The sequence below is a fragment of the Crocodylus siamensis genome, chromosome 2 (assembly GCF_052110815.1).
Source record: "Crocodylus siamensis isolate JL-2025a chromosome 2, ASM5211081v1, whole genome shotgun sequence".
Classification (NCBI taxonomy): domain Eukaryota; kingdom Metazoa; phylum Chordata; order Crocodylia; family Crocodylidae; genus Crocodylus; species Crocodylus siamensis.
The window spans coordinates 55,229,421-55,245,198 of NC_143396.1; the positions used below are offsets into that span (position 1 = coordinate 55,229,421).

The 15,778-nt window shown below is 41.0% G+C and overlaps 1 protein-coding gene across 2 annotated transcripts in view; it reads left to right on the top strand.

The window, feature by feature from the left end:
- SPATA18 (spermatogenesis associated 18) overlaps nt 1–15,478 on the top strand; it is a 50,275-nt gene extending 34,797 nt beyond the window's left edge. Inside the window, exons 5-13 of one of the 2 annotated variants that reach the window (XM_090035917.1) lie at nt 644–739; nt 2,834–2,968; nt 5,603–5,840; nt 7,101–7,259; nt 7,567–7,742; nt 8,777–8,900; nt 9,183–9,260; nt 10,204–10,249; nt 11,084–15,478. In XM_090035917.1, coding sequence (XP_089892043.1) covers nt 644–739; nt 2,834–2,968; nt 5,603–5,840; nt 7,101–7,259; nt 7,567–7,742; nt 8,777–8,900; nt 9,183–9,260; nt 10,204–10,249; nt 11,084–11,091 — 1,060 coding nt within the window. In that variant the 3' untranslated portion in view covers nt 11,092–15,478. The remainder of the gene's footprint in view (nt 1–643; nt 740–2,833; nt 2,969–5,602; nt 5,841–7,100; nt 7,260–7,566; nt 7,743–8,776; nt 8,901–9,182; nt 9,261–10,203; nt 10,250–11,083) is intronic. The other variant, XM_090035918.1, reaches the window with a different exon arrangement.
- The last annotated feature ends 300 nt before the right edge of the window (nt 15,479–15,778 follow it).

Consider the following 15,778-nt stretch of genomic DNA (forward strand, 5'->3'; position numbering starts at 1 on the left):
GTTAGTTTATGGCCATGTCTACACAAGACATGGAACCAATAATGAATAGGGAAGCAATGGTAACAGTACAGCATGATGGTAGAATGATTGCACTTAGTACAATTCATGTATGAAAGAGGGCAGCAGTATTTTGCATATGTAGGGCTCTAGGGAGCAGAGACTAGGGAAGGATATGCAATAGTTGAATCAATGTATGCATAAAATAACCTATGCACATTTTAGCAGTGAGGTTTCTTCAAGACAGTGGAATACACAGGCATTGTTGTGGAGTTAGTGATAGGCATGTTTGCAGATGTGGAAATAGGAGGATTCAATAATTAAAGATCATGTCAGACACAACGGACAGTGGAAATAAACCGGGTGGTCTAAGTTGGGAAAGGAACTGGAATTGTATAAGATGAATAGTAATGGACTGTAACACAGTAGCTCTGTTATAGTTTAGTTGGGTAGGACTTTCACAAACTATTGCTTGGCAGCTAGAGTGTGCTCAAGTCCTGTGTGATGATTTTCATGTGCTGGCAAGCAGTTGATCTGCCAGAAAGAAAAATCTGCTCAAATAATCAATTCTGACATGATGAATTCACTGGAAGGATCTGTACCTTTGCATTAAAGGTGTATTTCTGGTTATTGATTTTTCTTGCAGTCTGGCAGAAGCCCAGTTGGCTCTTGAAGACACAAAGACCAAATCAGCCACTACCCTTTTGGCAGCAGAGGATGAAATTGTTCAGCTAAAAACAGCGTAAGAACAATCTGATGTAGGGGTGTTGTGGCAGCACAGCAGCATGCAAAGGCAAAACCTGGGATTTCCCTGTGTGTGTTTTTTTTATTTACAATGCTCAATATTCCTGTGCTTCTCCAAAAGTATGTGTGTAACTCCTCTTAACAACAGGATCAAACAGGAAAAGGCAACGAATTGTAATGTGTTCATTGTTCCTCTTATAACTTTGGCTGAATGACCCAGCTCACTTGTCTTCTAGTCTGTAGCAGTTGGATAGGCTAGTGGATGGATTATTTATTTATTTATTTGGCAGAGATGGGGAGGGGAGGGGAAATAAATATTCCCCCCGCATCTCCATCCCCCAGCTGTCAGGACTTATTTAGGTGTGAACTTTGGTTTTAAACTCTGATTTTGCTCAGCATTGTCTGGAAATGTATCATCTCTGGGGATGCTCCAGGGAAAATGAGGTGAAAAATAAATCTTCTGGTTTGGAGACTTCCTGCTTTCTGTTAACAGCCAGATGGTGGGAGCATTGGCTCTGTGTGTAGAGTGGTCCTAAGGCTTAGCTGAAGTAGATTCAGTGTGACAAGATTCATACTTTGGCTGACCTTCCTGTGCCCCTCTTTCTTTAGATGTAATGTACTTTAAAGCCAGCAGCTTGACAGTACTTGGATACAACAAGTGGAGCTGATATAAGAGAAAGATAGGCTTTCACTGAAACCTCAGTTTGAATTCAGGTTGTAGACATTTTGTCCATAGCATGCTATTACGCTTTTCTTGGAAGTAACGTATTCATGTTAGATAAAATATGTTTCAAGTTCCTTAGATTAAAATTATCTATGTGGAGGGCCTCCAGGCTGCTTTTGCCAATTCTTTTTGCTGGGTGTGTGCTGAGGTGGTGGTGATCTTCTGTAATGTTAATGCCTCTGATTTCTAAATGCTCTTTTGGCTTCCAAGTGTAGTGGTTGTCTCTTAAAAGATACTGAGCTGGGTCAACATGGTGGCAGCTGACAGGAGGCGGATTCTTTCCATTTCCCAAAGTCCTTAAGGTCTATCTGCCTCTGTAGTCTAAATCCTGGCCTGATGGTAGTGCCAATTTATTCGTCTCACTCCCAGGCCAGTTTTATCTTTTCTGTCAGAAAAGAAGCCTTGACTTAAAGGTGGGTGAGAATAGCTTCTAGTTATGTGGTAGGAAGGGCTGTAACTACCTCACTTCTCCCCTTCATTCAGGACAAATAGAGTACTCCTGAGAAGAAACCAGGCTATCTTTCTGTACTTTCCCCCTTGTCTGCTGAAGAAAGGTCAGAGGGAGTTACGATTCCAATATTTTGGGAGTGGTTGCCCCACTGAATTTTGGAAACATTTATTTTACAAGAAATAGTAAAGAAAGAGTAAAAGACGTTATATAAATATGTGTAGGTTTAATGGACATGGTATCTGCCACTATGTAAGAGTTAGCACCTCCTTTTTTGTGGGACAGGGAGAGCTTCATTTAGCAGCCTCAAGTAACATAATTATTCAGACTCCCCCAGGGCCTTGCCAAAAAACTCCAGTAAAGAGAGGAAAAGGAGGACCTGATATAAATAATAAAACAGCATAAACTCCTTTTCTTTTTTTAAGGTTTCAGTTTCTAATTAAATTGGCCTACACAGGACAAAGAATAACTTCTTTTCTAGATCCCAGTCATCTAAAGTTGTACAAAGAGCACGCAAACCAACAGCAGACTCTTTCCAATGCCTGAAGAAGGGTGTTTGTGCCCAAAAGCTTGCAAAGAGCAATTTTTCTAATAAAAGAATATCACATTTACCCAAAGAATCTTGTCTATAAAGATGTATAAGATTAACTAGAACTTCCTCTCAAAGACAAGACTTGGAATACAAAGGCTCCTGCAACACTGTTTTTATGTCTTAAAGTAGGAGTTAAAGGAAAAATAAAGAAATTGTGGTTTGCTTGGCAATTTATTGCTAATGCTGAATTTCTAAATGTCTTTTCCATAGAAGTCAAGCTCCCCACCGTTTTCACAAAGGTTTTTTTATATACAATATTAGTTAATAAATAGATTCTTTACAGTTGTAGCAGGACTTCTTGTGACCATCTTTATTCTTTGGGGTTAAGTCTGAAGGCTTCCCAAGCAAAGGAGGAGAGTGCTCTGAGGAATCTGGGCCATCTGAATGACTATGAACAACAGATTCAAATACTGAAAGATGAAATTGCTATCCTGGGTGCTCAGAAATCTGTTCTTCAAAGCAGGTATGGACCTCAATCTGTTGAATCATTAAAACAAAATGAGGGAGCTGAGGGAATTGAATAGTACATCAGGTTTTTTTAAACTTTAATCTGATGATGGGTTGCTCCCAATGAATTATAATCTTTATGGATAGCAGTTGGTTATTTCTTGTTGCAAGCCCTTCTGAACACTGCACTGTGCTGATACAAAACTGTTATTTACATGTTGATTTGCTTTACTAGCCACTGTGCCTTGGAAATGGATGAAGCCTACATTGCAAAAGATGTAGCATTTAAAACTGTTTCTCTGGGATGAAGTTAATAATTTTACCCAGTATTAGAATTTAAAAGTTACTGATTTGGTTTATGGTGTGGGCAGATGAACTGGTTACTACAAAGTAAAAGGTGGAGACTTGCCATGCACTAGCTATGCTACAGTAACTTCCTATATGCATATCACCAGGGAGGACTATACCTCAGTTGCTCGGGGATGCAAGGGGGAAGTCAGAAAGGCCAAGGCGGAGCTGGAGCTGGGACTAGCGACCTGGATCAAGGACAACAAGAAGTCCTTTTTTAAATACATAGAGGGCAAAAAGAAGGTACTGGGTAACATGGGGCCCCTTCAAGACACGCTAGGAAATCTGGTCATACCAGACAACAAAGCTAACTTATTTAACAATTTCTTTGCCTCCATTTTCCTGAGCAGGGACCGGATCAGCACCCCCCACTGGGACCCCTGCAGGTCCCAGAGGAGGTGCACCCAGGCCAAGGATCAGTGAGGGAACTTCTGGAGGGACTGGACGTATTTAAATTAGCTGGTCCTGATGAACTCCACCCCAGAGTGCTGAGGGAATTAGCTGAGGTCATTGCGGGACCCCTGGCATGGCTGTATGAGCACTTGTGGTGCTCTGGTGTGGTGCCAGAGGACTGGAAGAGGGCCAATGTGGTTCCCATCTTCAAAAATGGGAGGAAGGAGGACCCAGGAAACTATAGGCCAGTTAGTCTTACCTTGATCCTGGGTAAGCTTTTTGAGAGAGTTATCCTGGCGCATGTCCACAAGGGGCCAGTGGGGGAGGTTATTGTTAGGGGCAACCAATACAGGTTCATTAGCGGCAGGTCCTGTCAGACCAAACTGGTGGCCTTCTATGACCAGGCCACAAAATCCTTAGATGCAGGGGTAGCAGTGGACATAGTCTTTCTGGACTTTAGGAAGGCCTTCAACACTGTCTCTCACCCGGTTCTCATTAAAAAAAAAAATAGGGGACTGTGGTGTTGACACCTATACAGTCAAATGGGTCACTAACTGGCTGGAGGGCCGCACCCAGAGAGTGGTGGTGGATGGGTCATTTTCAACCTGGAGGGATATGGGCAGTGGGGCCCCCCAGGGCTTGGTCCTTAGGCCCACACTGTTCAACGTCTTCATCAGTGACATGGATGAGGGGGTAAAAAGCACCCTGTTCAAATTTGCTGATGACACTAAGATGTGGGGGGACGTGGGCACGCTAGAAGGGAGGAATAGGCTGCAATCAGACCTAGACAGGTTACAGGGGTGGGCGGATGAGAATAGGATGGGTTTCAACACTGACAAGTGCAAGGTGATGCACCTGGGAAGGAAGAACCAGCAGCATACCTACAGGCTGGGGAACTCCCTTCTCTTCAGTGCAGAGGCAGAAAAGGATCTTGGAATCACTATTAATGCCAAAATGAACATGGGCCGGCAGTGTGGGGATGCAGTCGGGAAGGCTAACCACACCTTGTCATGCATCCACAGATGCATCTCGAGCAGGTCCAAGGAGGTGATCCTCCCTCTCTATGCGACATTGGTCAGGCCACAGTTGGAGTACTGCATCCAGTTGTGGGTGCCGCACTTCAAGAGAGATGTGGACAACATGGAGAGGGTCCAGAGGAGGGCCACTTGCATGATCAGGGGGCAGCGGGGCAGGTCCTATGAGGAGAGTCTACAGGACTTGAACCTGTTCAGCCTCCACAAGAGAAGGCTGAGGGGGGGATCTAGTGGCCACTTACAGACTCACAAGGTGGGGCCAGCAGGCATTGGGGGAGTCCCTGTTCCCCCGTGCACTATCAGGAGTGACTAGAAATAATGGTCACAAGCTGGCAAAGGATAGATTCAGACTAGATATCAGGAGGCGCTACTTCACTGTCAGGGCGGCTAGGATCTGGAACTAACTTCCAAGAGAAGTGGTGCTGGCTCCTACCCTGGGGGGTCTTTAAGAGGAGGCTAGACAAACACCTTGCTGAGGTCGTTTGACCCCAGTACTTTTTGCTGCCATGGCAGGGGGTCAAACTTGATGATCTGCTCAGGTCCCTTCCGACCCTACCAACTACATAACTATGAAACTATATGCTCTTAGTCTTTGGTAGATGAAAGCTAAGCCATGGTAGCTGAGCCATTTAGGCAGTTATTATCCCTTCCTTTGCCACAAGTTAACTAGTTTGTGTGTACCTGCCTTTAAAAGTAAAATTATAAGTTATGTTGTTAAAAGTACTTTTTAAGTTGTTTTTTAATGGCACTGAGGCCAAGCATCGTACTTCTATACCAAAATTGGCATAAAAATATTTGTACCATAAATAGTTAAATTGGTACAACAGGTCAGTCCATGGTTTCTGAAAGCATCTCTCTCTCTCTCTCTCTCTCAGACTTGCACGGAGTCGCTCTCCTTCCCCCACACGCACCCGGAGCAGGTCACCTAGTCCTCTTCCCTTGAGGAGTTGCTCCCCTGGCCGAGCCCGGCTCACAAATGCTTCACGTCATGCCCATCTAGTGGCCCGCTTTAATGAGATTTATACACAAGAACGCTTGGATGCACAGACCCTTTTAAGGACATATGTGGATGATCCAGAGATGGTTCAGAGGATAATATATGTTGCAGCGGTGGTATGAAATAAAACATAAACTGTATTTCTTTGAATAGTTTTGCAAGAGATACGAATTTTTTTGAAAATCTGGATGGATTAAAATGTAATCAGATGTGAACTAATATTTCCACAATTCACACAAGGAAATATTTCACCTGATGTATTTTTCCTTTCAGTTCCCCCCCTGCCCCACATTTTAATTACCCTCGATTTAATAACTTTTATATTTCCCATAGAATAGCATAGTTACTGGCTCTGAGTCACAAATGTCCATAGAGCAGATCACACTGCTTCATTTAAACTAATGTTTTTAAAGCCTAGTATTTCAAAAGGCTTAGAGTTATCCGTATAAAGCTTTTTGTGAGTCTGATCTGATCCTGAAAGTTGCTGAGTCCTCGTAGCTCATGCTTAGATCATTTGAGAGCCCTATGCATGCTCAACACTACTCAGGATTGAATCTTGACAAAAGTTGTTGTGTGCATGCAAAGATTTTAATTTTTTTATAAAACTGTAATTGTCAATCAAATCACAGCTTTAAGATACAGCAGCAGACAATGTTCTGCTGTAAACATGTTACTCTATAGCACATAAAACTGCAAACATTGAGCTCTGTTCAGTGCTATCTTTGCATGCAACATAATTTCAGTACAAGGTTCTTTGGGTAGATGTGATATCTTTTATTAGGCCGACTAAATATTTGGAAAAATTGTTCTTCGCAAGTTTTCAGGCACAAACACCCTTCTTCAAGCATAGAGAGTTTGCTGGTGTAATGTGTGCTCTCATTACACATTGCACCAGTAAACTCTCTATGCTTGAAGAAGGGTGTTTGTGCCTGAAAACTTGCGAAGAACAATTTTTCCAACTATTTAGTCGGCCTAATAAAAGATATCACATCTACCCAAAGAACCTTGTCTGCCTATGTCCTTAGACCAACACAGCTACAACCAACAACCCTAATGATTTCACTACTTGATTTTAAGTGATGGAATCTTGTGGAAAAATAGAAGGTTTAGCTGAAAGTTGGAAGCATTGAAATCAGATCTGTTCTCTGGAATTTAAAATGTAGTTCATCTAAGAAACCCTCTCAAATAAATACTATTTCTAAACTCTCTCTCTTTGTGGCATTTGATTCCCAGAGAACTATAAAGATTATTAACCAAAATATATCCCTTGATCAATAAGATTACCCCAGAGATGAGTTCAGAATATTATTTGAAAATCAAATTTATCTTTTTGCTTACACAATTATGAATTTAACTGAATGTTTTAATATTTACAGGAGTCTTTTCATGCAGCAAAGATGGCCTTCAGACAGTTCAAACTGCGTGTGAGAAAGACTGTGTCTTTAAGTTACTCAGGCCCTGAGTCACTTGAAGACATTGTCTTGGACTACATAGTTCGCCATGAGGATCTTTATGATGTTCAAACCACTGTCAATGTAAGTGAGAGGGAATGGTGTATCATTGTATTTCACTGTGTAATGAAGCTAAAATACTACATCTTTTAGGGTTAGTATTTCCTAACCCTAGTCATTGAAATAACCAATGACTGCATCTTTAGTATTCTGTTAAGTTTTTGCTAAACTGAGGGTGTGTAAATGGGGGGGTAGGGGGGGAATAGAGGGGAAACAACAGGACTTCAGGTTAGGAGGGCCTATACCTGCTAGTCTGTAATTGCAAAATGTGGTCAACTCGGCTTCAATGGTGCTAGTGAATTACTAAATACATTGTTATGTTTGCTTTCAGGAAGTGATTCGTGCCATGAATATCAATCCTAAAATTTCATTCCCACCAGAAGTTGACTTCATTATAATCAGCAGTTTGATCCGGGAGTTGTGTCATGTCGCTTTTTCAATGCAGACATTGATTCCTCCTGTGGATATTGCATTTGGTGCAGATGGAGAACTTTTTAATGAGTCCAAGTAAGAAGAGAACTTGGAAATATTTTATTATAGTCTTTTGCTTAGGAGTTGGAGATTGAAAAGATGTATTCAGTCAAACGTTCATTTTTCTGCCTGTGCAGCCTATTTACATTAAGGTTTAAAGAATAACTTTATTTAGTTCAGGGATGTTCAACCTCTGGCCTGCAGGCCAGATATGAACCATGGCATCTGGCCTGTGGGGCTCCCTGTAGGCAGGAAGTCTGGTGGTGGGGGAGCAGTGGCCATTAATATGGTCACTGTCCCCATGCCATATTCCCAAGCCCCAACCTTGTGTGTGGGGCTGGTCTGGTCTGCCACTCCATTCCCCATGGGACCAGGCCATGAACCCCACTCCTCTGCTTCTAGATTGGGACTGGACCATGCCCTCTTCTCACCCTACAAGGCTGGGTTGGGGCCTGGCCATGTCTCCTTCCCCACACATAGCTGGGCCATGCCTCTCTCTTCCTGTTGGAGCTGGGCTATACCCCCTTCCCCTATGGGGTTGGGTTGGGGCCTGGCCATGTCCCTTCCCCCCTGCAGGGCTGGGCCATACCTCCTTTCCTCTCCCTGGGACAGGGACAAGCTACCTTTCCCTGTGAGACTGCATTGGGACCAGCCTGTCCCCTGCACCCTTTTACTGTAATATCTTTTGCGTAATCATTTGACCAAGAGTTCTAGGATGATATAACAAGCATCAGATTACCAGAACACTGTTCCGCTTTGTCAGTTAATGATGAAAAGGCTCCAAATATGCCATAGGATAACCTAATGTGCCTCTGATGTGATGTAATTATAATGACACTTCTTTTAATATTGGTAGACAATATGCTCTTAGCCTAAATGACTCTTTCATAAGCATATTACTTTCCACATATTGTTACAGAAGAATTATTTTTTACATGTAGCATGGAGATATTGTTTTAAGACTTTTATAAGTAAATATAAAATTTTGGTTCTTTCAAGTCTATACACTATTTCTAGTCACCAGTGGGTTTTCAGGCATTTATCCTGATATCTTTTCTGTGTTTGAGCAGATACCGCCGCAGCTATGACTCTGATTTCACAGCCCCGTTGGTGGCCTACCATGTATGGCCTGCTCTGTTGGAAAATGATACCATAATTGTGAAGGGAGAAGCGGTTACAAAGAGAGGAGCTTTGGTAGGTATTCTTGGACTGGTGAAAAGAAGTCATCCTATTAAAATTCCCAGCCAATTCTGGTTGGGATTTGTAATCATTAAGACCCACTCTGTGTTGCCCATCTTCATAAAGCTTAGAGCACAAATAAGTTTTGCAGGATTGGAGGCTTCGTTAAGGAGATGTTGGCTCATTCACATTCTTAGCCTTGTCTTTAGCTGAGCAAAGCGATCCTGCTTCCAAATTTAGCTTCAGTGAATGTTCTTATTTTAATATAGTTTTGTGTCATGCTCTCTTTTGTTGTAGTGGTCTTCCAGGAGCAGAAGCCGCAGCCGTAGCATGAGCCCTGTGCTATCTCATCAAGGAAGCCCCAGCCGAACATTGGTAACCATACATTACATCAATCATTTTATGCTCAGAATGAAGGGGACATTTCACATAAGATAGTATATGTTGAAATTTGGAAACAAGCACTCCAGTCAGCTGGCTTGCATGGCATGAAGAAAATAAAACATAATCCTTGCAAACTGCTATTTATGCACATCTATTTCTTTAGGGTGCAAAAAATAGGTGACAGTGTTACTATTTTTGTCAGACATTACATTTTTAATGGAACTTCCCCAACATTTTTTCCTTATATCTGACCAAGTGTAGACCAATTAAAGTATGTATTGTTGATCTTAATGCTTGCTTTGATTACAAGAGGGGAAATTCTCTCTCCATGTAATGCCATTCTGACCAGTTTTGCAAGCCTCTACTGTTTCCAAGTTCAAGGCTCTCTAAATAACTAATTACGCTACTCAGAAGCGTTTAAAGCCCCCACAGTACATAAATATAGCACATTGCCCATGCCTCTTAGAACCAGGAATCTAAATTTGTCCCCTAATCCAGGGAAGTGACAAATTGGGGAGGTGCAGAATGGAACAGCTGAGCCAAAATAATGTTCTGTGAATTCTCAGCAAAGTTCTGCCCACAGCATGGTTAAGTAATTATTTGTTATACTTACAAAATTGTGGTTCTTGTGTTTTTGCATGTCTGTCTGTGTGTTTGTTCATACCAGAAATGTGAAATAAATATCAAGTTTTACCAAATATAGATATCAAGAGTGAGTCTTGGCAAACTCACTCTTTGTGGCTATCGTAAGAGAAGAATCAAAGTAACGTATTTATTAAGTTCAGCATCCCTTGGCAACCAATGGAATGGTATTGATGTATTACACCAGGAAACATTTTCTGAATGTTGACAGATCCTTTCATGCTTGCCTAGAGTGTAGTCCCTTTGGCTGAACTTGATCACATCATTTATTTTGTTTCTGTTTCTTTTGCAGTTATCTCGAAGTCGCAGCCCTTCCCCATTAAGGAGTGGAAGCCCAAGTAAGTGGGCATATTCAGTACATAATGACTCTTGGTTTTAACATTAAGTTCTTAAAAGACTGAGTAAAGAGAGAAAATAACACACGGCGAGCTGTTGTCTCTGATATACTTGACCAAGCTGGGTTTGAAAAAGGAGTAGCCCTTTACTGTTTTACTGTGTAAAAAGCTAATGCCTCTTGTGTAGAGCAGTGATTCTCAACCTTTTTGTACTGGAGCCCATCTGTAAACATAGATGGCCAATCCCAACCCAGTGCCCCCTATCCCTAGCCCCGAGTGTGTGGGGCAGAGGGGTTGTGTGTGGGGGAAGGGGAGGCCCCAAGCAGCCCCTTGCAGGCTGGAACTCTGACGGCCTGCAAGGGAAAAACCGCTGTTTCCCACGTTGTTTTCCTTTAAAGGAGAATCCATTTTTAAAGTGTGTGGATCCATTTTTAAAGTTTGTTCATGACCCTTTCATATATTCTTGTGACCCATTTTTTTGGGTCACAACCAATAGGTTGAGAAATGTTGGTGTAGAGGACAGTTTGTTTCTCTTTCCTTCCAAACCCTTACCACAATGTGCTCCTATAGCTGGTTGCTTTTATGCCATGGCCCGGCAAGCACCTAATACTGCCCTTCAGAGCTGTCTCATAGTAAATTAAATTTGACACCTTTTCCATGAAAGAACCAGTTGACCCCATGCCTATTGGCTGTGAACCTGTCACACTCTCTAAATGGACTGGCTAACTGACAAGGGCAAGATAAGTACAGTAAGGCTAATGCAGGCCTGTCTTGAATCCATTCAGTGTCAATGCTTAGAAAAACAGACCTACTGAAATGTGTATTTTTCTCCAATAGGACTTTAAATTAACTGGATATCTTTCTGTGGTTCTGTACATCTGGATCAGCCAACTTCAGTGGTGCTGCCTTCTCTTCCAAGAGTACCTCATATCTCTCAATACTGTGAAAGGCAGTTTGTCACTCCAAGTGGAGGGTTAAATGTTGTTTTTGCTTTAGTGTGTTTTTATATCTTTAGGGGGTTTATTTATCACTAGACAAACTCATTCAATCAATTTGACAAAAGAAAAAAATGCACATTTAGGATCTGTGGATAAGACATTAAACAGCTCCAAGGAACCCATGATGAAATACAAAGAACAAGTATATAGGTTCTGACACTGTTTTTACCTCATGTATCCAAATTTATCTTGGTAGGTCATGAAACATTAGTTAAGTCATGAACATGACAGCACATTGAGATTAGCTGGTACTTGAAAACAGTATCATTAAATGGTGCTTATTTACATATCTCACATTAATTGGGTAGCATCATTTTAAGTCATTGATGTATCTAATGATAGTAGCTTGAGTTTTTTCTAAATGAGATACAGTAGTCGCACACAACAGGTATAAACTACCAGTATCAAAGCAGAGTTAACGTGTTACATGGAGTGATGTGCTGCCTTCTGCCTGGAAGTCACTGCACTTGTTAGAACCAATCTGTTACTGAAGAAAAGAATCTCACAAATGCTTGTGATTTGGACTTTATCAATATTTATGAAGTGTGTCATTGAATATTTTGAAGTGTGAAATACTCTTCTAATATCTCTTCCAATGCCCACAGAACAAGACTATTAGAGCATCCATTTGAACACTATTATGAAAACTTGACAAACCAGTACACTATCTATTAGCTGATTATTTTGGTTTCAGAAATGTAATGTTTCTTTTTTTGCCATTTTTAAGATTTCTTATCCACTTGTAAAGGTTCATGTTAACACCAACATTTATGTTTCCAAAAAAACTGATTTTCTTTTTTCTCTCCTGAACCTCATTTGTAGGGCCAGCTGTAAATGCAAGCAACACAAGTGACTGCTTGGGGCCTTGCACTTTCCCATAGGAACATAGGATTTGCCCTAATAGATCTGACCATTAATTCTCCAAGTCCAATATCTAGCTTCAGTCCAATACCTGATGCTTCAGAGGAAAGTAGAAATTTCCTAAAACACACTTCCTCAGTTATGGAATATAAATGGATGCAGGGAGAAGATTCTTCCTGTGACAATCAGCTTCTGCCCCAAAACCTGAGAGAACTATAATAAAATCTGTGTTTGCATATATTATTAGTCATGAAATTTTACCCTTTTAAAATACTGAATGACACTAATTAACTCCATGGCTGCTTCCAGAGTGCCTTGTGCAAAATTCTTACACATCTTTCCCACCCCTCACACCCATTTCAGTACAGTTTGAAATCTTGCTTCAGGCTTTATAAACAATACTAGTTCAACTCAGCTTAACTATAAAGGACTTAACTGTTATGTCACAGCTAGTGCCAATTCATCTTTGCTGGTTTTACACGGGTATAATTTCATCTTTAGTGAAGTGGCTATAGTAGAGTTAGCTTTGATTAACAGCAGGATACCTGATAGTTCACTGAAATCTTGTACATGCTGGATCATGTTCCAAGGTACCCAGAGCAAACCTTGGGACATAAAAGCCAGATGGGCACATAAGCTTGTGGTTGGCCCTTTAGCTGCCTGTGAAAGGTACTGCATATATGTCCTTGGAAAGGAAACATTAAAGCAATCTGCTCCCTCTTCTAAACTGAACAGGGCCTGTGACTATCCTATGTACTTCCACATTAACCCTGTTATTAATGTTTCTGTTTAAATGGCTTGATTTTTGAGAGTTGCTGAGCACCTGAAACTCCCATTGAAATCGGTTATAGCTAGGCCCCTTCTTCAGATGTCTAAACCTTTTGGATAGTACAGGATATAAGTCTAAACAACAACAATAATAAATATGGAGTTGGGTGCATAATAACTCCATATTTATTATTATTTATTTATTATGCACCTAACTCCATATTTATTATTATTTAGGTGCTTAGACCAAGATTTTCAAAACTGGGCACCTAATTGGTTAAGATCACAAAATCTATAACGACAGAGGGTCAAAGAGAAGTGCTTTTGGTTTATTACTCTTTTTTACATTATTATTTGATTTAACTGTGACTTGTTGACTGGCAAGACGCAGTAGATTATAGTCCCTGATGTGTCAAGTATCTGAAAAGAAACAGATTTTGATTCCAATTATAAGAAAACTAAATATCACACTGTGGAGTTACAAAAACATTTAATAGAATGAATCCTAGGATGGGATCACGTGACTAAGCTATGCAACCCATCTACAGAAAGACCTACCCCAAAAGAGCTAAGAGTACAATCAGAAACAAAGGTTTAAACCACTTGAAGACAATCTCATGGAGCTGTGCAGTGTTCAGCAGATGAGATTTCTGAGACTCATGATGGGAGGTCTCAGTTTAATAGTATGGTCTAAAAGAAGAAAAAGTGCAAGCTAACTGGGTTCTGCAGTGAGAAAGTAGCTTTGGTCATATCTTGGAAAATGTTTTGCAGCAGGCCATCGTCTAAAAATAGAAATACTAGAATCATAGAAATTAAGGGCTGGAAGGGACCTTGAAAGATCATAGAGTTCAACCACTTGTTTTGGGTAGGAATACTGCTGAGATCAAATGATCCCAGCAAGGTGTCTGTCCAGTCTCCTCTTGAGGACTTCCAAGGCTGGGGACTGTGCCACCTCCTTAGAAAGTCTGTTCCAGATTCTGGTCACCCTTACCATAAAGTTCTTCCTTACATCTAACCTGAAACCATCCTCTAATAGTTTATGGCCACTGCTCTTTGTCTTCTCCTGGGGTGCCAAATCATCACTGGCAATTGTTAAACAAGATAATAGGCTTCCTAAACAGATTGTCCTTTAGAACCAATGGCCTTTAACAAGGGGCACAGTGATACTAAGAGTAATGATGTTTTGTTTTGGCCTTCTGTATGGGCCATTTATAGTACTTTAAATTAGGAAGTGGTAGGATAGAGGATTTGTAGTGAGAGGTCGGACATTAATAAGCTAAGTACTGCCCTTTATCCTTAGGCATGTCTCCTTCTGATACCAGCAGAGTTTACATGTGCTAATCAGGGTCAGTGTGTATTCCTCCAGGTGATTAACTTAGATGTGCCTTATAAGAAGGGTGTTTGTAACTTTTTCACAAGTGCTGTTTCATCAGCTGATGGAAGAACCACCAAAGGAGTTCTGTAGTATTTTAAAACCTTCAGTTAAACTAAACAAATTCTTTATCACAGACTTGTGTAAATGCCACACTTGTAATTGTAACAATGTAATAACTGGTAACAGCACTACAGAGCTTATAAGTGACATGATTTTATATAATCACTAAGGTTTCTGCTACAAGTTTGTTCCAACATGGTATTATTCATGACCTAAGTTGGGGGTGCTCACCCCCTGCCCTCAGGGCCAGGTCTGGCCTGTGGGGCTCCCCAGGGGTCTGGAAATGTGGTGGCAGGGAAGCAACAGCAGCGTCAATTGCCACTCACTTGCTGCCAAATTTCCTAACACCAGTGGGAGCCCCACTGGCCAGATAACATGGATCCGAGTGCCAGATTGTGCCAGTGTGTGGCTGGATTCGGGTGTGCGGGATTGGGCTAGTACACAGCAGTTTTGGGCTCGCATGCCAACTGCAGGTGGGATCCAACCAGCAGACAGACCCTGTGCTATTTGTCAGGCTTGTGGGGCCAGAAGGTTGGGTACCACTGATCTAAGTGATAATCCTATAATAGTGGGCCATATGCGCAGCTGATTCAGCCCTTTCATAATACCGGATGAACTTTTATAGCTTTATTATGACCTATTTCTGAGAAGATAACATCAAAATATGGATCCTGCTACTTTCCTGCCTTACCCTGTACAACTGATCTTTACATATTCCAGAATATCACTGTAGAAGATATCAAGACTCTAACATTACTACCAAGTAGGGAAAGCCCAAGGTTTGAATTGACCTTGGTGTTTTTTATCTCTTCTCTGAGGATGGTTGGGAACACTGTATGTGAGATGCATCATTCTAGGAGGCCTGGCAATAAATTATGGACCTTAGTCATGGCTTTACAATATAGGAGGATGTGTAAAGGATGAAAAACCTATTAAAATATCCCAGGGATAAACACTGTTCCATCCTTTTGGACCAGGTGGTGCATTTCAATTCTCCATTTCCATTTTTGGACAGTCTTTTTTAAATGTACTGCAAATATATATCATTTTTATATAAAAGTGCCAGGAAGAATAAATAATGTTCTTTAGCCTTAGATAACCTTGCTGTGTTGATTGCTGTTTACTACAGAATTTTTTTCTTAGTTTGGTTTGTAATATTCTGGCCTTGCATTAAAAACACTTGAAAAAAGAATCTGCTTTGTTTGCAGTTATTTTAGCATAATGCTTCTGGGCTGTATTTTATGCCTTATACTCCTGTGGTATAGCTAATTCCGTTTTTAACAGAAATTTATTTATATCTTGTTCCACAGCTGAACAGTGATAGAACCATTTTTTCTGCTCTAGGGTATTATTTAGGAAGTACAACTTTAACCTAGTAAATATAAGACATATATGCCAGCTCTTGTCATTATATATATATATTTTTAAGGGAATGTAGAAGAACAAGTGAGGTAAATGCTACATTTGAAA